This window comes from Agelaius tricolor, unplaced genomic scaffold (assembly GCF_023055355.1).
Source record: "Agelaius tricolor isolate 1412-34295 unplaced genomic scaffold, bAgeTri1.0.p SCAF_15, whole genome shotgun sequence".
NCBI classification, from domain to species: domain Eukaryota; kingdom Metazoa; phylum Chordata; class Aves; order Passeriformes; family Icteridae; genus Agelaius; species Agelaius tricolor.
The window spans coordinates 12,273,200-12,300,226 of record NW_027269275.1 but is presented as its reverse complement, the minus strand read 5'-3'; the positions used below and the strand labels follow the sequence as shown (position 1 = coordinate 12,300,226).

Below are 27,027 nucleotides of genomic sequence, written 5' to 3'. Positions count from 1 at the left end.
GAATTGGAGAGCAAAGTTAAACTGAGTTGTTTAGATGACTCATTTACCATGAGCTGCTTCCAGCTCTAGGTCTGGCAAACTCTGCATTTTAATAGCCTTTTTTATATTGGTTTACATGTGGCTAAGTTGCAAAAACCATATGGAAAGCCAGTCTCAGTTTGCATGCAGCCTTTCTGAGTCACAGTCAGAATGCAGTTTTTCATTTTGCTTGAGGCTACATCATATGATGGTAACAACAATGGTTTATTAAGTTTTCAATCCCCCCTCCTTACTATAAAATTACTTTAATGTTAATGAAAGTTGGAGACTGGGGCAGTTTCCCTAAAACAAAGGGGCAATTTACTTGTAAGGGGATCTTAAAGGGCCTTGTTCTGCCTCATGGTAAGCTCAGCAATTTAAAAACTGGTGAAGATACACTGACATGAGAGCAGATTCAGACTGGGCATTACTGATATGTGAACTTCACTTTTAGCTCTTCCTAGAAAAATCAACCAGTTGTGATGTCAGGAAACCTCAGGCTGGAAAGGTGCTAAAACCCCCGTGGCACTGATCCAAGGTGGAGGTGGCTGCAGCTCCAGGAGGGCTCTGCCAGGGAGAGCTGACAGGCAGCAGCCTGTAGGAGCTGGGGTGAGTGTGAGGCAGAGAGCAGATTGTTAGGTCTTGCAGGACCAAAGTTAGGAGCCTAAACTGCCTGCAGTGTCAGTGGAGTTTGGAAATGAGAGATATCAAGATCCCTTGATCCCAAAGAAGTTCAGCACACCTGTATAAGATTTGTGTAGTAGGTAGATAACTTTCTGCTTTACCTTTTGCTTTGACAAACTACAGTTCAATCAGTTTACAAATTTGGGGTACAGATCTGGGATTGGCTTTAGAGAAGCCTGGTGCAGCACCATAGCAGTGAAGATGTTGCCATACATGCACTGTGGCTCTATAATGAGAAGAATTGAAACTAACTTCAGTGAGTTAAGCATGAGAGAAACAAAGGCCAACACCAGGAATGCTGCCCCCAGCACAGAGTGTCTGATGTAAATCCTCCCCTATCTGAATGCATTAGATGGGGTTTAGCAAATGGTGCCTTGGAATAATGAGTGAACAATGCCACTCTGCATTTAACAAGAAACATCTGTGCATAACTGTTCGTGGGTCTTGCAAAACAATTACATCAGAAACAAAAGGCTGAAACCCTTCTGTTCCATTTCAGAAACCTTGACACTGGCATTTCCAGGAACTTCACTTTCAGAACCAGCCCTCTCTGACAGGGCTTCACTGCTCACATTTTCAGCCTTGCATGACTTTAGGATGTTACAAAGGTGTATGAGTCAGGCTATGTGGATTTCCATTTCTTCAGCTGCCTATAATCTGGGCTTCCTTCTGACTGCATCTGAGTGCTTGCAGTATTTTAAAGAAATGAGCCAAATTTTTATCTTTTCTGGCTGAAAGAATTAACCTGAGGAAGAGGAGGTTTGGGGAAAGGTGGGAAATGAAGGAGATGAAAGTTTCACAAAAAAAAAAAAAAATTATCGTGCAGTTATGTGCATGTGCACACTTATAGCCTGCTGAAATAAATATCCTGAAAGTCATACCACTAAAAATAACTTTTAAAAAAATTAATTGCAGTCTGTATAAAGTTCATACTCCTGCTTGTTCATCCTCTATAGCTGTATAAATAGCTGTCACCAGGGTAGATCCCTGCTCTAAATGTGACTTATAACAGGTAATTAGGGGTTTTGAAATTAAAGAATAACTTTTTATCACATTAGGGCTAGAAGAATGATATGTTCTAGAACAGATTGTCTTTGGAAACCACCACCATCCTGATGCAGAAAATACATAATCTTGTATTTGAAACTGTATGGTCCTGCTTGAAAAAGCCCAAAAATTTGTCAAGCAGGAATACATTTAATGTTTGACTACAACAGGATTCCAGAGAACCCTGTTTTGAATTTTTTCTATGTACACATACCTGCAAACTTTTGAAAAATGCATTTCTTTTCAGACATATACATATTAATACAGGTACATGTGTGACAGGACTTGTGTGCTGGGACATGTTGGGCTCTACCTGAGCACTCTTGGGCTGGCAAACCCCTGAACATGTGTTGTTAGTTTAAGGCATCACTAATTTTCTTTCAGCCATCTGCATTCTCTTTCCTTGTACTGACTGCATGTAGCCAGAATATTGTAAGTTTAGTACTATTGTTTCAAGCAGGATTAGCATGAATCTGGAAAAAAGCACCATTGCTTTCTGGTTTGTTCTCTTCCAAGACTCTCCTATTTGTTATGACCCAGGGGTAGTAGGCAGGAGTTTTAGTGACCCAGGGCTTGATATGAAAGGTAAAGATTGATGAAACCCTCCCTAGAGCTAATAGTTGGTTATGTACAAAGGGAAAAAAATGAATGTGGAAACTGCAGTACTGGGAATGGCTGTTATATATGTGCTAGGAACTAGCAAACAGGAGTTGGAACAAGTGGCTGAAAGCACCTTACCATCTCTGCTCTTCTCACTGCTGATAAATTATCTCAGTGGGCTACAGCCAATTATACTTTATTGCTTCTCTAAAGGTTTCCTGTGTGATGTACAGGAGCTGAAATTTACACTCATACCAATAAATTGTCTGAAATGCTATATCCTCAAGCTGTAAAGACTCATCAAGATTTTCAAACACAGAAATATGTGTTCCTGTTGTTTTAACAGGAAACATATTGTCATAAATACATTTGAAAGATAATGATAATCTTGTATACTTAAAAAATTTTAAAAAGTTATGGCTACATGATGACATTATGCATTTTGTCTAATCTGCAAATTAATCTTTCCAAATATGAAATAAAATTCTTGTGAAAGAGAGTTCTGTTCAAATTCCAAAAAGGTAGAAATGAAGTACAGTCCATGAAAACTTCTAAAACATTAGAAAGACATTCTGAAAAAAAACCATTCTGAAAGACATTCATTCCTTTATCTGAAAGGGAAAGAAGTGGGAAAAGCACAAGAAGAAGTGGATGAGCAAAGAAAAAGGGAACAGTTTACCAGGAAAAAACCAGTAGAATCATTGTCTACTCACACTCATGGGGACAAAATCCATATTTCCCATCTGCATCGAAGTCTTGGGTTGTGGAGCACCAGAGGAATCCATCACTGCGTCCTGCATCTGTGCAGCTGTTGTACTCCTTGCCATTGAACCAGAAGGGAAATTTGCAATATTCACCATCTGCATTTCCATACTTCACTCTGACCACTATAAGGAGAACAAATGCAGTGGTGAAATTAGCCACCCACTGATACAAAAAATACAGTTTCTGGGCATCTTGTTTTCCTGGAAGGTACTGATATAGAAATGCAGTCTGAATTTTCACTTTGAAATTCAATATGCTGCTGGTCTCTCTATTGGCAAGATGATCATAGCTGAAATATAAACTGGTAATTTTAAAATAATTCCATGGATATTACTCATGGTGAAGTGTTAGAATCAGCCCAGAAAAATATATATGTTGTTACTATGGCAAGGCAAAGTTAAAAAGGTGCTGTTAATATATTTAGTAATTTAATTTCTTAAGTAATATGGTCTAAAACGTTCAGTATAGTTTCAAAGGTTCCAGGCAGCAGCTGAACATGAGCTGAACATGCCTTGTGCCTCATAAACCACTTTGGTATTTCCAATGGGGCTTGCATGACATTTGCTGTAGCAGAGGGGACAGGGTGGAAACACAGACACACCCAGATCCTGGGGTTTATTTCAGTGTGTCACATGGAGACTTATGAATACAGTATTGGTGCTGGAATATATATACTAATGCGTAGATAAGTTACTTATGGATAGCATTTTTTTAATGGCAGAATTTTTAAATTATGTAAATGAATTTTCACCTGCTAATATTTAGTGACAGTCAAAGAAAGCATTTAATGCAGCATTAAAATAGAGCAGCCAGCAGGCCATATGTTCTGAAACATGAAAAAGTCTGGTACCTTGTCCCTCCCCAAGAGTCCACAGCTCATCATCATCAAAATGGGAGTCTCCTCCAATTCCTGGTCCTGGTGCAAAGGCATGAGCCAGGAGCCCATCTTTGCCATCAAAGGGATAGCCATCACCATGCTCTGCAGGAGTGAGCAGACAAAAAAGAGCAGTTTCTAATGATCTCAGGCAGAGTCCATACATGAATGATGATTATCATGTGTCCTTTCCCATCCAAGACAGCAGCAGAATACTTTAGTGAGTGAATTTACTGGTTTGGGTTGTACTAGCAAGACTGATCCAGAAGAGAAGCAGCCAGTTCTTACAAAGAACATGAAGTGTCAGCACTGCAGCTGTCACAGGATGGTGTTTTATATCTCCTAAGTGTGGTGGAAAGAAATCAAAAATTGTGAAGAACAGTGAAGTGTAGTACCTGAGACGTATGACTGCACACACAGTGCTGTTTCTTGGTGGGGGCTGATAGGGAGTTGTAACTTAAAAATTGTGTATGAGGGATATTTTCAGGTAGTTCCTGCCACTCTCCAACACAGAGATTGGAAAGTGAAGGCAGATTTCACTTTGCAGGCTGCTCTTCTCTGCTGCAGCTGAGGTTGCTGTGCCCTCTCCTTTGTGCAGGGTACTCAGTGCCCCAGCAGGAAGGCACAGCTGGCGGTCTCAGCAGTGGGCTCTGTAAAGCCAGCTTGCTCCTGCTGCTCTGAGCCCTGAAGGAGCCTGCTCCTCCTTCACTCCAAGCACTCCAGGACTCAGCAGCTCACAGGGCAGCAGCAGGTTAAGCAGCTCTGCTGATATTACACTGAAGGATTTTCTTGGAAGTTCACCACTTGTGGGAAAGGAGGCTGGCACAGGCATAGCCCTGGTATTCATAGCTCTCCCACCACACTGACCTGTGCATCAAAGCTGGCTGCCAGCATCTCCACTTGCATCATTTCTGGGCTTTTGGTCTGATGTCTTGGCATTTAACAGAAGCCCTAAATACACAGGCCTGATTCTCTCCTCTGTTACACTGATTTCAGGCTGGTGTCACTCCTAATACTAGCTCAGTTAATTCCCTTCAGGAGACCTGTGTGTCTCTTGTGAAGTACAGGATTTTGACCTATATTAGGTGCTGCACCTCCCATTTATTTCAAAGTAGAGCCTTTACTTAAGAGAAGGGTTAAAAATGAAGAAACCTCATGGATGTCTCAGCCCCTATGAATCTGACCTGCAATAAAGTGATAGCAATGAGTGAATGTGGAAGGAGCTCTTTGCCCACAGTTTCTTAGCTGGCTATAGCCAAGTACTAAAACCAGCAGAAACACTTCTGCTTTTGTAGACTTTTTTTTTTTTTTTTTTTTTTTGCAAACCAAGCCAGTCTGGATGAGGATCTGAAGTCCTGAGTGTACAGAATCTCTGCAGCTTTTGAGGTCAACTCATCAGTAGCTAAAGCAAAGAAAACCAGCTTGAAATGAAAGCTTTTACAAAGAGCTCAGTTGTTCTTTGAACTGTTCACTTAACTTCCAAAGTCTACCTCCCAAGAAATTGGCTGCAGAAGTATCTTCATTAGTATTAAAAATTCTGTGACTATCCAGAAGAAGTTAAATGTCCCATGTTTACACTGAAAAGCCATAAAAATTTTTTCAGGGGAAACCAAAATTAATTGAGAAGACATGCACAATGAAAATGAATCATGTCACCCATCATCAGCTGTACTCAAACCATAGTTCAGCTTATAGTATTTTAAGTTCTTCAAGATAAAGAATGCATTGAAAGCTTGCATTCTGCCATGATAAAAGAATGGAAACCAGCTATAGAGTCAAAATTGGAAGTCAAAAATCCATTTTTTTAAGCTCTAATATGTTAGAACCCTCACCACTGTCACTGGAAAACAGATATACAGAACTATAACTACAGATATACAGAGCTATAAATAAATGGTATGATGGCATTCCATTCTCTTCTGTGGCAGGAAGCCAGCTCACACCATCTGAAGATCTATACCAATATGTCTCAGTTCTATTTCTGATTTGTAAATTTAAAAATAAAATGTTGCCCCTAGCAATTCTCTTTTGGAAAGATAAATATAGTGTAAGTATATTGTATAAATACTTCTCTCTTTCTAATGTATAAGAAAAAGTCTTAGTGGAATTAGATCTTAGCTTATATGAGCCAAGTGTGAACTAGGACAAGGCCTGCCAGAAAAGCTCATGGGTGCTACTTATTGAGGGTGGATCATTCTAAACTGAGGATTAATGACAGGAACAAAACCAAAAACATAAGTAAAAATAGAAAAATATACCCCATCGACCAAAATTAATCATAATGTCTGCTTCTCCATCGTGTATCCGGTTAAATCTCAGCGGTGTGACATCACTCCAGACTTGAAAGGCTCGAGCAAAGGCATCATCTACTGTCTCAGGGTCCAAATCCGGGGTGTAGCCTATAATCCTTGGAGGTAAAAGGAACAGTGAAGTAACACACAAACATCCTCCCTCTGTTAGCTGTTTGCTGCTCAGCACACTGAGGAGGCTCAGCAGTGAAACCAGCTGAGAGGTAACACTGAGACCCAAACACCTCCCTTTGATTCCGAGATGAGTTTAGATGTGGCACTTACTGTTTATTTTCTTTTGGAATTGACTCAGCAGCAAGAAGAAAATTATAAACCCAGAGGCTGTAAAGCCTGGATGGCAGTGGGCCTTGCACAAAACATTCTGGGTTTTGCATCAGCACTGAGACCAGAAAAGGAGCTCAGTAACATTCTGAAAGTTTCAAGTGTGAATTGTTTTGCTCTTTAATCAGAACAGAAAAGCAGCCCTTCTCCCTCACCTTTGCTGCTATCCATATATTGTTTAATCCCCGTGGAATGCTAATCCTTTATCTGTATGTGGGGTACATGACAATAAAATACATGGGGAAATAGGAGGAAAAAGCATGTAAGACAAAGCTGTAGGCCTGACCTGAGAAAGGGACAAACTCTTAAGTGTGCTGCTTTCTTCTTCTTTGTATGTTTTAATTGGACTTAGTGCCTTATATTATAACCTGTTATATTCCATGTAAAGACAAGTTTCCAATTCTTTGCAGCACAGGCAATGTGCATAGTGAGAGAAACTACTTTGTGCCTAAGGAGGATGAGGAAGATTCGGAGGAAACACATCAGCAAGCAGGGGCTGTGAGAGCTGCCACGGGTTTTTTCAGTCATTATTAGGTTAGTTGCAGCCCAAGGAATGCTTTGAATCCAAACTTGTGAGGGAACAGCAGACTAAGTCAAGCAGCCGCAACAAATCTGCTGGTTTTTCTCATTGGTGGTAGATGTTTGCCCATGGGCCACCTAAGGTAATGAGTTTTTTACCACAATGAGGGCTGTATTGGTCCCTAACTCATCAGAAGAAGATGAAATTAGAATATGGCAAACTTATTGCAATAGTTGGAACTTGTTACTTGATGTAACTCATGTTTGTATGTATCTGAAATACAGTTGTTTGATTTTAAAATTTATTTAATCGTCTCGTTTTTAGGACTGCAAAATGAAGAGGAGTTTGGCCTCTGCAATCAATGAGTACTTTGGTCCTCCTGGAGCAGATGGGCAGGTGAGATGCTCCTGCTCCAGCTCCCTTGGGATGCTCTCTGCAGAGCAAAGAGTAAACCCAAAACCTCTTCAGTTTCAACCAGAACCGGAATGTTAATATTACAATTTGAAACAACAGAGGTGTTTGTTAGAGCATTTGGTGGTTATCCAAACACCAGGGGGTTCTAACTCAAGGACTCTTGTCTAGCCCTCTAAACAGCTACTGCATTTCTAAGTGCCTTCTTTATTTCTTGGAAGTGCTATGGGTATGTGTGAACAGACCCCACCATTACCAGTCTGTACCTGTATGTTATATGATTCTTTTCCCATTTTGGCTTTCTTGCAAAGAAGTTGTAATTGGCTACATCAGGGTTACCACAGCGGGGTTTCTTCATTGTCTCAATAGTATTTTGATCCAGATCTCCTGTTTCAGGCAGCCCAAAAAATTTCTGCATTTTCTTCAGGGTATCTTTCAGGACAAATAAATTGCAACTGTCTTTTGGGCAGCCATAGTATTTATTCAGGTATTGCTTGGGAAAAAAAAGCACAGAACAAAGACTTTAAAATTCATAAAATAAATAGTTAATCATTATAAATAAGTACTATAATTCCATGTTAGCTTTCCTTCTGTAATTTGCAAGTTTTCTTTTAAAAATTACAATTACTAGTAAGTGAGGGATCAGCAGAATCTTAATTGACACAAAGCATCCTTGATCACATGTTGTTGCAAATTAAACAATTATTTCCATTCTTAGCTATCATATTTTCTTAATGAATTGCTTTTAGTTATTAGAGCATAGAGCTGTAATGTAGAACTGCAAAGTAAAAATGGGTTTGTCTTTTTTTTTTGTTTCTTTATTATATATAAATCTGCTTACAGTTTTAGACTTTGTGCAATGTTTTCTTGGAAGATTCTGCATTATTGAGAAACTTCTCAAGAAATCAAAGCAACCCCACAAATGAGACCACACTGATTGCAAAGAAAAACCCCATTCTTTACTCAAACCAACAGAGTTGTTTGAGTGTTGGATGTATTTGCTTTTGACTCAGACATTGCAAAGACCTGAGGAAGAAAGTATTTGGTAACATCTCAGTTTCTTGGACACTGCAGCCAATCAATATTTGCATACTTAAAACTCCATTGAATGCTCCAGTACATTATGGCCAGACCGATGCTTCTGATACAGCTGTGGTGGCAGTTCACAAAATTCTTTCACATTAAAAAAAGAGTGGTCATAAGGGACCCAAAAGATGGCACAAATCACATTAATTTCATCTCTTAAAATAACACCCACAAAAGTCTTCTCCCCTTCTCTTAAGGATGGGTTTACAGTGTTTTATGCCCCTCTATGAAAGAGAAGCTACGGCCATGTGAAAAGGCAGGTATTCCCAAAGTGCACCCACATGGGTGCTTGGCACTGCACAGAGCTGAGGGATGCCCTGGCCAATGGTGCTGTGAGACTGGAAGGTTGCAAGTTACTGATCTTCCCAGTAAAAACAGTCTGCAGCTCAGGAGAAACACCCTTCAGGTATTGTAGCCCAGATATTAACTACGAGTCCAAGGGAAGAAAACACCTGAATAAGGTAAAGGTACATTTGCCAAAAATAGACGAGGAATATCAGGGAGAACTATTTCAAACTCAGGATTACAAGAAGCCTGATGAAATGACTGCACATTTAAGTTCTTGTGCCACCAAGTATTCCTAAGAGAAACCTTGTTTCATGTGTCTAATTAATTGCTTAAATTCACCCAGGAGACTGGGAATAAAACCACAACACCGGCAAAATAAAGCAGAGGATATTTGGTAACTGCAGTTGGTCAAGCCTAGCTTTCACCACCCTCCTCAAAGTCCAGGCCAACCTCATCTGCCCAGCATAGGAAATGGTTCAGGGATTACTCAGAAAAGGATTTAATCAAGATGTTACACCATTTCCTTCAGAAGGTCCTCCATCCATCACGACTGAGCACAGACTGTGGCTAGTTTTTGTGATTTTTGTAACCTCTGATGTGCTATTTCTTCAGTGGGGACTGGCAAATAAAGGACACACAGTGGCTTCATCTTTGCTTCCACTGAGCTGCTCTCCACACATAGTTAATGGGGCCTGGTGGAAATTATGTGAAATGCATTGAGAGCATAATCAAATAAGCCAGTTTGGTTCCTATCCCAATTTTCATTTCATGTAGTTTGATGGGTTTTCTTATGCTTCTGCTTGCATCCCCCAATGATGTACCTGGTGTGATGCAGACTGCACGTCAGGACTGACTGAGGAACCAGGCTGCTGCTCTTGCCATTTTAGGTTTGGGAGCAAGCTATACAATCAAAACTTTAAACTGAGCCATGGTGAAGAATTTTACTTGCTAGGATTCTAAATAAAAAGCTAACCAACCCCTTTTAGTTTTTCCTAAAATGGAGATTTTATTGAAGATGAGAAATGACCAAGATCAGCTGTTCTATGAGGAGAGAATCTTAAAGAAAATGTAATGTCTATGCAAACCACATCTTGGCCTAGGCTGTGAAATGCAGTTTCCTCAGAGTCAGCAGGGAGCTGTGGTGATCTGGAATTTTGATCCAGCCCATTAATGAAACAGGGTCCAGCTGCAACATAGCAATTTGTGTTCTGATGCTGAGTGTTGGGGCTGTCCTGATGGAGGGCGTGAGGAAAGGCAGCCAGTTAGCATTGCCCAAGAAAGACAAAGAAGGACTGCAGTGTTAAAGCAGCTTGTAATTTTCCTCTGAGTACACATAATAAATAGGTTGTTTGAAAGAAACAGAGATGAGGGGAGATGTGGATCGCAGTTATCAAATAAAAGCCTGGCTGTGTCAAAGAAAACAGATTCTCTTAGAGTGGTTAAATTGCTCTTAGACACGTGGGACCCCACTCTCCTCTCCCAAATGCACTGCCCCTGCCCCCAGCTCTTGGCTACTGTGCTGCTAAGGCAAAACCTTGGGTGCATTTGTTTTGTTAACTGCTGAGGAATGCCCTATTTGGGTCAGTTTGTCTGTTTTTCCTAAACTTTCTGACACAGCTCCCAACTGGAAATTCTCTCTGTACCCTCCCCCAGACCTTCTTTAACCTGGCAAGCTCTCCCAAGATGCACACAAACTCCTAAAGAAAAGTGACCAACTTTCCAGTCTCTATGTCCCAAAATAAGAATAATTTATCTCAATCCTCCTTAAAATGGATTTACTGCTGAAGAAGAGAAATAATTAGTCTATAATTTATCTATAATTTACATGCTAAAATAAGGATAATCCATCTCAATCTCACTTTAAATGGACTTCCCCATAATGTCACTTTTATGAATGTCCACAGGGCTAAAAAAATGTTAGAATAAAATGCTGTAGAGTTAGAGCTATAATTTGCTAATATACAGAAATACAAACTCCTTTTTTTGTTCCAGATTGGATTTGGGAAAAAAAATTCTTTAAACCTTGGTGAGATTGTTTTCCAAAGTCAAAACCAGTCACAATGGCTTCTGAAATTTGAGCCAGCTTTCAGTTGTAGTGTCCCTTAAAGTAGTGTTTATGCAACCCACAGTAAACATTCTGGAAAACACACTTCTGAAAGCTGTATATACATTAAGGGAGTCTCGACTGCCTCCACTTCTACTTGATTTAAGTAAAAAAATTAGATGTCTCTTATTTGCCCTTCTCCCCTCTTACCATTGCAATATTTTGATTATAGTCATGATGATTTCATGAATATATTTTGTACCTTGAGACTTAAGGGAAAAAAAACAACAAAAAACCGACTTTCTTTGCTGGCTTAAAAAATTTTAAGAGAGGAAACATTACTTGGCTCCAGTTTTAACTTTTGAAAGCTGATACCTTTGCTAGCCAGCTAGCACTTCCAGAGACTCCAGGGAAAGAATGCCACAGTCATTCCTTAGCCTCAGCTGAATCAAGAAAGAAACATCTGCTTATGAAACAACAATAGAAATCCAAAGCAAAGATGAAACCAACAACTTACCACTGCTAGCTCTTTGTCTGTTTTGGGAGTGCTGTCTCCAGGAAACTTAATGATTGGTGACGGCGCGGCTAAAGTTCTGTTAAAAAGATAAACTTGGACGAATAGTACTTTAAAAACGAAGCCACGGCCAATGTGAGTCTTCATTCTGCCTAAACTTGTGCTCTCCTCTTTGGAAAAAAGCTTTTCCCCACCGTCCCTCCGTTACTTTAGCTGCAAAGTGCACCAGTTGCTTATCTGCACATCTTGACTCTGAGCACCGTGCTCCCTTTTGCTTGCTCCAGCAGTTCCTTTGTATGTTTAAAACATCCAGATGCGCAGTCTCAAGCTACCACAAGAGGAAGTCTGAAAACTAGTGGAAACATGAGAAAAGGGCAGTTACCAGATGTGATTGCTGTGATTTTAAGGTAGCAACAGGCAGATCGTTACTATTGCTAAAAGAGGCCACATTTTCTCCTCATTTGCATATATGAAAGTATTTATTTATGCCATAGAAGAGGAAAAAACAAAACCTGACTTAATCTTGAAGACAAGGTATCTCACATATATTTTAAATTTAAAAAAAAGGAAAAGAGAAATAAATTACTAAGCATTATTTTCCTGGCTAAGCATTTTTTACTATTTTTTAGCCTATTTTTTGGCATAGATATAATGATATATTTTAGTCATGTGTGATTATGCTCCCACACAGTACTTTACAGCAAACATTTTGATGATGGATTTTGAGACAGACCCTGCACAGGGCAGTGCAGCTGAGGCTACACAGAGGGTGGGTCTGTACTCAGGGCTCACCGTGCTCCCTGTGAGCCTCGCTCCCTGCCTGCTCTCTGCACAATGTGCAGGGCTCTCAGGAAGATCATTGTGGCTGGTTGGGTCCAGAACCAGCTTTGGGCTTGGCCACCAGCAGGTATCACCTTACCCCTATAGGGTAAAAGATAATTAGGCAGATTCAGCAACAGAAATGAACAGAAATAAAGGATGCCAGGGAATCTGTACAAAATTCAGTGTTTGCTTGTAATGGGAGTTTGAGCGCCTGGTGCAACTGCCTTAATCTGAAATTTTGGTGTAAATATGGCCATTGTCATGGACAGTAATTTATTGTGTCATTCATAATATTGCTGGCTTTGAGGTGCTGTTATGAGTGGAATATTATGTTAGCTGAATTTCCCCAATCTGGAGATTTGGCTCACGATTTTTCAAGATGGGAGGCTGGCAATTCAGCATGATTGCAAACTGTGTTCTGGGCAGCCAAGGGTCTACTGTTTCTACTGAACACAAGTCCAGCTATGAACGTTCCTCTGACCTGTATGTCACCATAGAGATTGCCAAGGCTTTCCAATCAGTGATAAATGAAAGTTTTCCAGGTACGACTTGTTATCAGATAGGGCTGCTAATATGCAGGTGTTTCATGTTCACTGATATTTGATAATTGGTTGTAAATAGTTAATATTGGCAGTTGTTAGATTTATGCTAATATCGAGCTATTTTGCTAACTGCACCCCATCATCCATGATGTGAACAGCCTTTCATAAAGGCAAGGATTTCAAGGAGAGGGCTGAGGGGCTCATGGAGAAAGCATTTGCAGGGGATTTGCTCCCATACTCTCCCACCTGGAGCCCAACAGAGCAGTTGTATGCAGGGCTGCTGGGTGAATCAGCTATGGGAAAGGACACTTGAGGCTCAGGAGAGAATGAGGAGTTACAGGAACTTGTGTGTGAATGGAGCTGTCTTTGTCAGCAAGTGGCTTTGTATTTATCCCCACTCATCCTTTCAGGAATGAATCTGACCTGACTTGAGTTACAGTGAACAACTTTCCCCTAATGGCTCAGCTTTGAAATGACACATGCTTTTTTAGCTTTTCCCCATCAGCAAAAATCCATGGTCATTTAAAGTGTTGCCTTAATAAGCACAGCAGTTCTGAAAATATGATGCTGTTTTTCCAGAGCCTGTACTTGGTTGTGGGGAATGACTCTTCTGCTTTGTTTGTGATGACAGCTCATATTTGTATCTGGACATGTGACACTGCAAGAGAACAAAGGCCAAGGAAGCCTTCACTCCATGTGCCAAGTTACTCCTGGGTCTCCTTAATTAAGCAAGTACAAATATTATGTATCGTGTTGCAAATTCTGCAGTTATCTCTGTGCTCCATGTCAGGTCAAAGACTGATGTAAATCTTAAGGCATGAGAACCACGTCATTTTCATAAGAATTTTAATGTAATTTATGACAGCTTAGCAGCTTTCATTTAGAAGGGTACTGTGGTGAAGCTGTTTAAAGCCAAATGTGTCCTGGAACATTCCAGTTGCACTCATAAGCCTCATTGAAAACTAATGAATGCTCTGTTCTCTGTCTGTCCTAATGAATATTGGATCAGAAATGGATGAGGAAACTTTGAATAGACTGTGATGTCTGTGCAGTTTGAAAATCTCACTGTATTCTGTTTCTTATCCTTGCTGGCAGGGAGGGTAGGTTGAGGTCATCTTTTAAATACACTTTGTAAAAGAAATTGGCAACAGAAAGCAACAGAATAGACCTGCAGTGAAGCATTGTTTCTCACCTTTGTTTGCATTTTTGCTGGTAAATTGCTTTGCTGGTACTACTTCAGTGTGTGAGCAGTTAAGCAAGTTATGTTCAATTAGGAAACATAATACATAATAGAATATTTGATTTATGGGTTTTGGGTGAACCAACAGATTGAGTTTCTGAGCAGTGAGTGAAAACATTCTCTTTCATTAGCACATGACATCAGAGATACTGGCTGAGCTGCCCTCTTTCAGATTGGCAAAGCAAAATAAATTCTGGTGACACTTTGTTAGAGTAGAAGTCCTATTGTATTGAGACTATATTCAAGGTAAAATGCTTCTTATCTCCTTCTATTTGTCTTTTAGCTCTATGCCATCATCCTGTTCTTAGTGTGCTACAGAGGTGCTGCTTTGACAGGCTGGGAGTGCAGTGGGGCTCAAGCCTGGCAGTGGGGACATTCTGCAGTGCCTGGCCTCTGCTTTGAGTCAGAGGTTGGGCTAAAGACTCCTGAGCTCTGTACAGCCCAAATTACCCCATCACCCCACCACTCGTGCTGAATTTGAAGACACGGTATGATGTGGTTTCTTATCTCAGACTAGATAAGCCCAGAGTCAGGGAGACAGGCCCTGAAGGGTCTGAGGGGATGTGTTCTGACATTGATGGATTGACAGGATAACTGCTGTTAGTGTTTGCTGCAAAGACATTCCTCAGCCCTCCATTCTCTGAAGAGATTCCCTCTGACAGTAATTAGTGGCTTCTGGGTAGACTTCCTAGAAGTTAAACATTAAAGAAAGAATACAAAGAATACATTAAATACAAAACACAGGGGAAGAAGAAAAAGGCCTGCTGAGAAGAGAACCTAAGGCCATCCACCAACTTTTTGGAAGAGCTGAAGCACTAGTCTAGACCTCCTTTCTCTTACCTTAATCCTCTGGAAGATATTTTGGCTATGTAGAGAGATGCTACCTCTGGATCAGCTACAGAAAATGAACAGAGTTGTATCTCCTGCTACTGCCTTTATGTATTTCTGGAAAAAATTAATTTCTCTGTTGCATATAATTTCTATATTAGGTATTTATCTCATAAACACATTGAGGTATCTCTCCTGAGTCAGAAAAGGGTCCTCTATAGTTCCTGAGTTTGTTTCAAGTTAGAACCACTCTATATTAAAATTTTAAACCATCTGCTTTGTGAGTAAGATGCCAAATGTACTTTTTAAATGTCTACTTTTGTACATGAATAGTTACTGTGTGGCAGACACAGTCTGAGAAGGCAAATACCTCTTTTGAGGACATACTTCAATAATAACAGTAAAAAGGGAATAGTGATGTCTTTTGAGTTGTAAGCTACATATCTAGCTAGATCTGACTGTGAAAAAGAAACATGAGCATGCATTAACATGCTGTTTTTATCAAAGGATTTTTCTGTTTCAGAAAATGATTTTTGAAATGATTCAGAAGCACTCAGCAGTTTCAAGATTAGACTTCAGATGGTGTCCTAGATAATTTGCTTACAGAGTAGACATCTCTCCAGAAACACACTGTAGCAATTCCTACTGTCACTAATTCCAGAATTTTTTCAGAAGCTGATCATTTCCTCATGGTTTCAGAAGAGTATGTTAGGCAGAGTGTCGTGAGCACAGGCCATGGGAGGATGGTAAATTTGTTCCTGGTGGGGTTTCATGTTTTAAATTGAAACCTGTTGCTAGGCTGAAGAAATAAATAATCATCAGGACAATTAAGGTCTTAAGAAAACAGCTGATCCTCTGATTACCAACTCAGCTGGTTCTAACTGGGTGCAGTGGGATGTGTGTCTGCAACTATTGCAGTATTTGTATATAACCTCTTCTCGTGTGTTCTCTAGGTCATGTGCTGTCAGTTTATAGCTTCTAGTTTAGGAAGCAAAACAAGTTATTAAAGTAGATGGACTTGCATTGATTTTAGCAGGATTTGTGGAAAAGAAATAACTCATTAAATTTGCCAGAGCTATAGTGTTCTCAGAGTTTTGCAATCAAAACTTATAAGGAGCTGGAAAACCCAAAGCTCAGGTGACGGAAAAGTTTGCCTGAACTTCAGGAAAGATGCCAATAAAAATATGCCAAGGTCCAGTTTAGCCAGACCTTTGGCTACTTTTTGGTTTTCCAGGGTTGCCTTGTGACTCATTCTCTTTTCAGAAATCCCATTTTGCAGTTTCTCCTGGATCAGCATTCCAGAGCCTTTCTTCTTGTCTGAGGAAGAAAAGCTTGTAAGTACCAAGAAAGCAAAGAGCTTACAGAAGAAAGCCTGGGACTGGACTATGCTGAAAAAGGGATTTTGATGTCTTGTACCACATGTCTGACCCTGTAGGGCACTGTGGTAGAAGTAGCAAGGCCACGAGCGTGGTGCCAGAGTGCGGCTCCCAGAGCCTGCGGTGTGCAGGAATCATGTATCTGCTCACTGCTCTTTCTCAGGGCACCTCTCCTGGAGGTGGGCCATCTACACAAATAACAGCAGGGACACACCAAGGGTCTGCTTTCTTTCTGGGGTTTGACACTGGCAAGTCAGGTGAGCTCCAGGCAGCTGCCTTTCAGTGCCTGTAGCAGGAACAGGGGGTGCCTGCTGCAGGGGCTGGAGGAGATGTGCAGGAACACAGGAAGATGTGATATCAGCTGTTTATCTGTTTTAGTAAAGTTGTCTCTAGGAAGCAATAGTTAGTCACAGCAGTCCCCACTGAGTTTAGAAGGATTAATAACTTCAGCAAGAACTCATTTATATTGCAGGCAGGTGAGCTCATGCAAGCCCTGCATGTTGAAGGGTTGATCCTAACAGAAGGTAAGCTTTAAACATCCCCATCATTTATGATCTGGATGTGCTCTCTGTCTGCTCAGCAGCTGGCTCAGGCCTCAGTGATCTGATTCACCATATCTGACCACCACATGAGGGAGTCTTTAACCTGTTGGAAATCAGTGTGTGTGTTTGTGTGCATGGGGTGAGAGGGGTGAGAGTGGAACAATGTACAAAGGGTCAACCACTGGTACCAGATGTGATTTTCAGCATTTAAGGTAGCAATTATATTTGCCTTTTGTTTCTCTCATCCTTTCTGTTTTAATAAGTTAGGTCCTAAGGATGTGAAGTTCTGCTGACATGGACATAATTTGTTAGCTTGCTACTAAATTAGAAATGAATTTTTAAAATTTGATAATGAACTGGACTTTGTGGATACACTGTGCAGAACTAATTTGTCCTCAAACATACAGGTGGCTCCCTACTGGTGCTTCCTCACACTGGTGGTTCAGAAGAAGTCCTGATGATGCTGTACTTGGTCAAACTTGGCAAACTCAGCATGATCCTCAGGAGCACTGGGAACAGATCCTGCTGTCCACACTGTTGTTGCCTTGTGCCATGTGCTGTGAATGGGCCTGTGGAGCTCCATGAGGAATGTTGCAGTGCAAAATGTGAGTAAAGATGATGGGACCAAGCCCTTTGCTAACCAGGTAGCCATCTCTGTCCCCACAGTAAGAGCAAGAGCTAAGTGGATGTGACTGCATGGTCAGCTCCTCAGCCACAGTGCAGAGCTATGGCATTTCTGCTTTCCAGATTGCAGACCCTAAGGAATGCTGCACTGAGTGACACATTGCTCAAATCCTGAGAAACAGGCACTTTGCTCCCAAACAGTGCCACACCAAAGCCTGGCTATTCCCCACTGCTGTTCTGTTTGCATTCATGGGAGATCTCTTTGCTCTAACAATGGGCAAGTGCACTCCTGAACATGTCAGAATAATGGTTCTGCTTGCTTTGCTGCTGCTGCTGGGCAGCTGCTTGTTGCTACTCACTGTACACCTCACTTGTCATTATAGGGTTGGTATTCAGACACCAAGGGACCTTAATTAATGACTTTGAAGATGTGGTCTTTTATAATTTATGACAGAACTTTAATTAAAATCAAATATATAGTAGTTGAACTAGCAGAGGATTTAAAGTGCACAATCTTTGAAGGAGACAGTGATTCCCTCTGACCACTGGTGGTGGATACTGAATGCAAATTCCATTTTTCCATTTCATCACAGCAGATTCAGAACAGAATGGGCTTGCTTTTTTTTTTTTTTTTTTTTTTTTTTTTTTTTTTTTTGTGGAAACAGCTCTATGATCTCACCATCAGAAACCAACAAACACACAAACAAAACCAACCAACAAGAATAACTATCTGCTACATATACAAAAGCTAATAAATTAAACAAAATGTACAATTTAATAGAGCTAAGGGAAATTGGTCAATAATCACATCAAGCTATTTCAAAAACATTGCCATGAGCAGGAGATGAATAATGGAAAAAATGCATCTGAATAAATTAGTCACTGCAAGCTGGTAAAAAAAAATGAGAAATGTCTTATTTAGTAGCTATATAAATGGTTTAACAGTAGCAAAATATGATTAAAAAATGTCTTTGCCAAATATTGACCATCATTCAGCCATTTAAAGATAGTTACCATCTTTACCTTTACTGTAGCAATAATTTCTTAGTTATTACAATAGGAATATATCTTATAAATAGAAAAGAACTTTCCTGGAAAGGAGAAAAGGATTTCCTCAGTGGTCACTCTTGGTAATGTTGCAAAAAGTTAATTTGTTTTATATTACTAACTTTTCATGTAGTACTTCAACCATCTGCTAAAACTACAATCTGTGAACTGTTAAAATGGAATTCCTGGGAACAATCATGGGGGATATTTATTTGAAATGTTTTTTCTTTTGTTTTTAATGTCAATTTGCTACAGCAAATTAGTACTCATATTGGATTATTTAAGGTTGTTTTTCAGATATATTTATATATGAGTCTCAGTATCACTGGGCTGACCACCATTAGGGCAGTGGAGGCTCAGCTTTCAGAGTGCTAAACCAGAGTGAATGTCACAGAACTGCAGGCTCCTCTCTGGTTGAGCAGTATTTTGTGGCATCACGCTGGAGAAACTGATTTTCCATCTGCAGTGTGCAGAGGGATGCCAGGGGCCATACCAAGCCTGCTCCTGGCAGTGCTCACGGGGCAGGAGCTGCTGGAGCAGGGCTGAGCAGGGAATCACACTCGTGACCTCCCTGCTGGCAGCACTGGGTGTGGGGGTCAGATTCTCTTCCTTTAACCAGGTCATCATTTCATCACAGCGACCCCAGGAACAGAATCACAACCTCAAGGATGCCAAAAAGGAGAGAAATCTAAGGGCTCCATGGGAATGCCACAGGGGAGCAGGGAGGAAATCCTACAGGCCCACAGAGCTTCTGAGGTGGTGTTGAGTTCCAAGGGAAACTTCCATTAGCTGGGAAGGCAGAGGAGTGGCAGCACCTGCCTGTCCCCCAGCAGGCTGAGCTCCTTGTTAATGGGAATGACTGAATAAAGGCAGCACTTTAATGGGCAGGGAGAATGTTTCTCTGAAGGGATTAAATTCCATCTTTCTGTCTTTCAATGTTTTTATTACTCTTCCTATGCTTTTTATGAGCCGTTAATTTTTTTCCTACTTGACCATTATTAATGCAGGGCAAATAAAAGGCTAAACTACTTCCAGAGGCAGCTTGATGGACCTTAGAGCAGGTCTACATTTTCCTGTCAGGAAGACTGAGTCTAGGGCCATTTGCACAAGTTTGTACTGGGTTTCACTCCTGATTTCAAGATGATATTAAAAAAATAGGAGTGCTGCTGCACACAAAATCTGGATCATGCATTTTTTCCCTCTGTTTCAAAGAATAAAGTGCTTAAGGTTTTATTCTGAAATTTAAATGAAGATTTATTTTGGTTTTATCACTGTGCTTCCTAGGCTCCCTCCCTTCCCAGTCTGCAGTGATGTAATAGACAAAGATTTGAATTGGGAATTATGATCATAAGCAGATCAATACATGTTTTTCTGATGATAGAAAGATAAGCAGGGGGAACTTCCGTGTAAAATTCTGGATTAAGAGGCTTTACTGAAAACATGGCATCTTCTGTGGAGCTGCAGCACCTGTACAGTAATACTAAGTTTCCTTATTGTATTTTTTTTTAGCATTACCATCTGTGATGGAGTCATCTTCCTACTCCAGGAAGAGAGAGACTTTAAAATGCATTGAGTTGTCTTGCTTTCAGCTCTTCACAGTGAGAGCTTTTGGAACTTTACAGTCTCAACAGTTGTAGCTGTTTTTTCTGCTTGATCTCCTTAATAGCTTTGGGAATGTCAGTCCACATGTTACTGAGATGATGTTTTACCCAGAACAGTGTTTTCATTCTGGATGCTGCTTTTACTGAGCTTTTGTCCACTCCTCTGATGCTTCTACCTGCAGTCTACAAATCTTTCTCATGTAATTCTCAGAACAGAAATCTGTAAGCTTAAAACCCCCAGCCCTCTGAGTTTCCCAAGGGGGAGGTAGGACATTTAACCTTCTTTGGGGAATGAAATATGTGATTTATCATTTATTTATTTCAGAGATCTCATAAATTAAGAAGCCTTTCCACACTCTTGGTCCAAGATGCAGTCCTACTTCTCCAGCACACCTTTCTGAGCATAGTAACACTCAGCATTTGCTACTGCCAACTGCAAGTTAATCTGAACTAAATTCCTACAAGAACAGATCCAACACCTTTCATCTTGGCAGAATTTAATTTTTGCTTAAGTTAATAATACTTAATAAATACTTAATAAATAAGTTTCAGGGAAGGAGGGCTCTTCAGGTGTCTCAGATTTATTAGGTTTTGCATTGCATGTCTACTGGAGATTCTTATTCATTAGCTCTTCCAGCTTTCTGCTCCAGACAGAAAAGCCCTAGATTTGCCTCTCAGAATTCACCATTTCAAGAAATATTTACAAGTATGTTAGTCATGAATTCAGTCTGAATATGTGCCAGGCTGTTTCATAGGTACATCAGCTCCTTTGCATAGAAAATTCCATTTTCATTTGTTTCATTGAAGTTCATCAGGTCTGTCTTCACAATAAAGCTAGCAAGATCTTTCTAGGAACCTCCCTGATACCATACACAGCAGAGAAGATAATCTTCTGCCTTTGAAGTCAGATGAAATCCTAATAATCTGTAATGTTGCAGATTACAAACTGCAGCCCTCTCACAATGAGTGTCTGACCTAATGCACCACCTCAGGAAAACCAGTCTAAGTGAGCTCAGTTTATGTTTTTCAGTTTCATTGCAGAGAGCATGAGAACTGATTTATAGCAGTTGTTTGTTATTAAGGTGAACATTCAGGTCAGAACTGGTGAAATATGGATACACTCTGTGTACTCCAGAGGAATCCAGGAGCTGCAGCTCATAGGCTGCACAAACCTCTTTACATTCCAGATCAATCTGATTATATAAGAAATACAATTACTACTGATGAGTAAAACAGAAAGGCAGCAGAAATAGTGATAGACTGTTGGTATATTCAATTCTTGTAGGAAATGCACCACAACTGAGGAAACAGCAGAAGAAAACCTGGTCCCTTTGATGAAGGTGAAGGGAAGAATATTCCTCTTCCCTCAAATTTGGACTTGCAGTTAGTGTTGCTTTCCCCTCCAAAGTCAGAACAAGGTGTAACAGGGAACACTGAAGTTCTAGAGAAGTATCAAGTATAAGATGGGAAATTAATATATTTTTTTCGTAAATGTTTGAGTTTTTTTAACCTGTGTGTATAGATACTACATCAATTTTGGTGGGATAACAACCAAACTATTGATAGTTTCTTCAAGACTTGGAGGGGAACTTTTTTCAAATCACAGACTTTGACTGCCAATTGCTGCTTATTCTTGCAAAAACTCTTATGGCCTCAATTTGACAGAACACTTGAGCACTTGTTTTTACTCAACAGTCATGTGAAACAAAAGAGATTAGTCTTATGCTTAAATGTTGGTTTGGAATGTATTTGGTTGAAGAAAATTAAAGGCATTTATCATTGCAAAAAATGTAAATTCCATACTGTCTCATTCTAATGGGCTGAAGTTCATTCAAAAGAATAGTGCTACTCACAAACAATACAAAGAGGAAAGCAGGCATATTAGCAAGGAGAATATTTAATACTTCCAAAGCACCTTTTACCCAATGAGTTCACATTGCTATGTGCATAAAAATGATCAACACTTTAACACTTCTGTGAACTAAGCTGAATATCTCCTTTCTCAGATGGGAAAGTCAAAGCACAAAGACTTTGAATGATTTATCTGCATGAATTGGTAGCAGAGCTAAGAATCAAATCTTGGCTTGCCTCAATCTGCCATGGTATTATTGCTCATATGAACTATTCAGTCATTTATACTACATAGAAGGGACAAGCTCTGTCATTCAACTGGATAAAAATAATTTAAAAATATGATTTCAGTACAGCTCTTTCTCGCCATTCTCCAAGATCCTTTTATTAGAAGTTTGCCTTTTTGTCTCCCATGACACCAAGCCTTGGATTTAAAATTTACTGCATTCATTCTGCTTTTCACTTCCACCAAACAAAAAGTTTGTGTTGGCCAAGTCACCTTGTTCAGTGTCAGAGCACTGCTATAATAAAAGTGAGAACAGGCAGGGCTGTGTGGGAAAGTTGTTTCCCACCTATAGGCATATCATAGATGTGAAGTTTGTTATTTGCTTCTCATTGTGAGAGCTGGGCAGCAGTGTATATTTAGAAGATGTGTAATGTGCTCTCCTGAAGCATGGGCAGAGCCTTTTTGTCACACAACTCCGCCTTTTTCTCTCTCTCCCAGCCCCTGGGGGTCTCTGCCAGTTGTGAATCATGAGAATGAATCATTTACAGTCATTTTGCATAGAATGTAACACTAAAAGTAATGTTCTTCTCATTATTTTGCAAACTGGAATTTCTAGATCCTAAGGAAAATTGTGTAAGTATCTTAAAATTATGAGTTCTTTACAACTTCTGTGTTTTGACCAAGAACTTTTCAAGGGCAGTAAACCCCAAATATCTGGTCTTTTACTCCTGCAAGTTGTGAGGGTGGATTCTTCCCCTTGTAGACCTTGGAATGTTGGTCATTCACTTTGCTGGGGAACAAGATAGGGTTCCTTACTTTAAAGACCTTTGATTGCTTTAAGGTTTAATATTTCTATTGTATAGAAGCCAGATGCTTTTCTTAGTCCATCTGTCTCTCACACAATGCCCACATGCATGCCTTCTAGTTTAGATGCTGCAAATAACTTCTTAAATGCCATTACAGTGAGAGAAATGACTGTAAAACAATGGCACGTGCCCCCTAGACCTGCTCCCATATGTCTGACATATCTGCTTACTTAACAGAATTGAGCTTTTAATGTTGCTAGCAATTAGGAGACACTATAGTTGTGGGAAAGTGAGCTGGTTTTCTGCTCTGTCTGGGACATTAACAGCATCACTCTCAGATAAATCTCTGTTACTGATTTTTTTTATTGGTGATGATATTTGAGCCCTGAGCATCAGACTTCTGATTCCAGGTTGCATTTGCATGGAAAAAGAAAGGATAAAAAAAGGGAGAAAAGAAGATCCCTTGCCTCATAAATTAAGTAGACTTAGCCTGGAAGATATTGAGAGACACTAATGGTTCATTAAAGCACATTTTCCTTATTTTTAACTTCAAACAAAGTTGGTGGGGAGCAAAGAAAGTTGTTAATGGTGTTTGTAGAAAAAAATGCATCAAGGTAGGGAGATATCATGATGGGTCTTTCTTTTTAAAAGCTGTTACACGATTCCTCTGTTGCCTGTTTTATGATGTGCCTCTTCTCCAAGGCTTCAGCTCCCCCCCATCACATGGCTGCACACATCCACTCTTCTTTGTGCCCCTCCAGCCACATCCCAGGCTTCTAAAGGACGTGTCACTGTTTCATCCAGATGTGACACTTCCAAAGATATCTCTCATCTTTCTCAAATGCACACATTCCTTGGAGGCTCCAACCTGTGGGAAGCAGACACTGCTGCAGGCTTGGCAAAATACCTAAGTCTAAAAATACATAATCAAATGAACTTTGAGGGAGTCAGAATATGGGAGCCATTCCCGTATTCTGACTATGGCAGGAAATATCTGCTGTCTCTTTGCTGTTCAGTACAGCTCCAATATACAGAGTTAGAGCTGGAAGATGTGGGGATTTTGTGGATTTTTGGTTTTGTTTGTTTGTTTGCTTGCCTTTTTGTGCTTGGTAATGAAAAACAGTTGTCCCATTTAGCCATCAAGTTCAGCTGTATGCTTGGCTGAGGATGCCTTTGGGAACATAATGGATCACAGAAGCATGGGATCATTTGTGTTGGAAAAGACCTTTAAAAGTATTGAGTTCAACAGCTATTAATCCTGTTATGTCAACAATCCTGGAAAAAGTTTGATATACAGCTTTGACTCTAGGTAAAGGAATGTTTGATTGGATAGCATTAGGTTATATTCCAGTATAATAGAGAGCACAGCATAAAGATACTTTCTAAAGATGTGGGGGAAAAAAAAAAGTTGTTATGTAGAGCTTTCTTTTGTCCAATAGGAAGTACTTGTCCTACTGAGAGGTCTGGAGAATGTAGGCTTGCTCTCATTAATTAGTGTGTTCAGCTCCTTTGCAATGGACAGCGTTACAAACAAAACATGAAGCCTTAGTGTCTTCTCACTAATGCCAATGTTATTGGGGAACTCATTCACATTATCCAGGAAAAATCACAGAACCCCACGAGTCAGCCTGGGGTCTGCAGCTTTGGGTATAAAGCAGCTGAAGAAAGGTCACTTGATGCAATAACAGATGGTTTCCTGTGGACTTCCAACTCTTTGCTAAGTATCAAAATTCTTCCTTTGATGAGACATGAGATTACTGACTTGGTTTGTTATCAGAATTGGAATAGTGTCATGCTTCATTTATGAGTATTTGCATAAATCAACACATCTCCTTCTTTAATAGGATGTACAATGCTAAGATCTTAACTTAGGCTAGAGTTGCTTCTTTCCTCATATTTTATGGAGCACATGGACTTGATTTTTAAATTTTTAATTCTAACACATCTTATTAAACGTGCAGGCATAGAGAAGCACCACCAGTCAAAGACATCATTATTATATGCATGGAGGGTTATCTTCTGCCTTTCTACCCTCATCATTCATTAATGATGCACAGAGGCTTGTCATTTGTCTTTTCAATTCTTTGACTTTATTTTATTGCTCATATTTTATGACACATGGAGAGCTCTGTAGCAAGCATTCATCATCAGCTTTGCATGTCTATGGGAATATCATCTCTGTTAGGCCAGGAAAAAGTACCTTTGGCTCTCTTTGTATTTTGCCCATGAACTTGGTCTAACATCACTCTCTTATTGTTGCTGTTTCTTTCAGTCTTCAAATTTCTAAGAAAATGACAATCACAGCTCTGCTGTATGCTGAAAAAGCAGCTAACCTGTAGAGTGGAGTGTGTATGTGTTTTACTCACCTTTATCTCATTTCCTAGCTGCCCCTATGAACCCCACTGGCACCAGGGATAGTCATTGGGACCTCAGGTGTAATTGCAGTTTGCCATTCAGATAATGATCCTAGATAAGATTAAGATGCTGCTTAGTCTTTGTGAAACTACCAGACAGAAATCTCTCCTGCCAACTGTGTTGGGTGTGTGTCTTTGCAAGGCCAGCTCTGGTCCACTGGGACCAGTGAGGAGATTATTAAAGCAGTTCTGACTTCTACATGGCAATTTGGAAAGCCCCCCAAGATACTCTGATCAGAGTCTTTAGAGTGTTTTAAGTTTTTCAAATTCAGTTTAAATAGCTTAATCAAACTTTCTGACACAACTGGCACACATTAACATTTTTCAGCTGTAAACACACAAACCCAGGCATTTCTAATTGCCAGTAATTAAAGTGTGTGGTTGGTTTTGAAATGCTCTCCTATTGGAGTCTGAAGTGGCACAGCTCCCTAGTGATGCTCCCAGGGAGACAGAGGCTTGCCTGAGGCCACCTTGCTGCCTCTCAAAAGGTAATGGGGTAAAAATTGGGCTGTGTACTCATCTTGCACAAACATTTGAGCTGGGGCTACTGTTGTGTGTTCATAGAAAAAGTTGGATAACTCCTTTTTATTTAAAAATTAATTAGTTCACTGTGCCAATATCACTTACTGCCTGATATGACATTTAAAAGGGCTCTGGTGTGTATCATTTTTTTTCTGAAATGGTTCAAGAACTCAGAAGCACAAACCCATACTGTCCCAGCAGGATGTGGGTGGCTTCCACTGCTTTATTGAAAACATTTACGAATGAAATGTTCTTTGGACTAGAGCTTACCCTGAATTACTCTGAAAACATCCAGAGACCTGCCAGCTAGGGGCCAAGTTACATGCATTTCCTCTTTGGAGGAGCTCTTTGGAGCACACAGAGAGGCAGCCCTTCTCCAATGCTTCAGTGCTTTATCCACACACTATGAGAAACAGGGCTGCCAGGTCTCCTGGCCAATATGATATACCAGACCTGTCTCAGCTTCCCCTGGAGCATCTGGGGCTAATGACTGCTGAGAGGAATTTGATAGGAGGCACAGCCTAATCTAATATGGTAATTCCTAGATTTTCATGATAGCTTGACAAAATCCACTGCTGCTTTTCCCTTCCTTGTGCTCACAGAAGATTCTTGCATAATCTGTTCTTAAAAAATCCAGCAGAGCTGCTGAGCCAGGGCTTGGCAGTCCATCCTCTAGGGACATGCTTGCAAGTATTTTTGTTTCTCAGAGTGGTATTTCTGGTAGCCACATCACAATTCAGTTTTCAAGTGCTTGTCTTTTATTATCTCTCACAGGATTTCTTGATCTTCCTGTCTCTCCTAGTCAGTTCAAAAATACAGTAAGAGCAGCCTTTATTGTGGTATTCTGGCCCTTCTGTTTTCAGTTTCAACTATAGCGAGGAAGCCCAGAAGGAAAAAATGCCTTTTTTTTTTTCCCCTGTAAGAATTTAACTATTTGGAGCCTCAATTGGATCAGCAAGTGCAGAATGAGGTGATGTTTCTTATTCTGAAGATTCAACCTAAAAAAAAATAAATAGAGATAACCTAAACTTTATGCATTTGCACCAACACTAAATTAATAAAAAATATTTAATGTATAGGTCATTAAAATGTGTTCCACTGCAGT

At 40.1% G+C, this 27,027-nt stretch overlaps 1 protein-coding gene across 1 annotated transcript in view; it reads right to left on the bottom strand.

The window, feature by feature from the left end:
• The window catches only part of MMP2 (matrix metallopeptidase 2), a 28,505-nt gene extending 16,702 nt beyond the window's left edge, over positions 1–11,803 (bottom strand). The window contains exons 1-5 of the mRNA XM_071440405.1: positions 11,485–11,803; positions 7,816–8,042; positions 6,247–6,395; positions 3,965–4,093; positions 3,063–3,236 (exon numbers count right to left, since the gene is read on the bottom strand). Of these exons, the coding sequence (XP_071296506.1) occupies positions 3,063–3,236; positions 3,965–4,093; positions 6,247–6,395; positions 7,816–8,042; positions 11,485–11,628 (823 nt within the window). The 5' untranslated portion in view covers positions 11,629–11,803. The remainder of the gene's footprint in view (positions 1–3,062; positions 3,237–3,964; positions 4,094–6,246; positions 6,396–7,815; positions 8,043–11,484) is intronic.
• Positions 11,804–27,027: the final 15,224 nt, after the last annotated feature.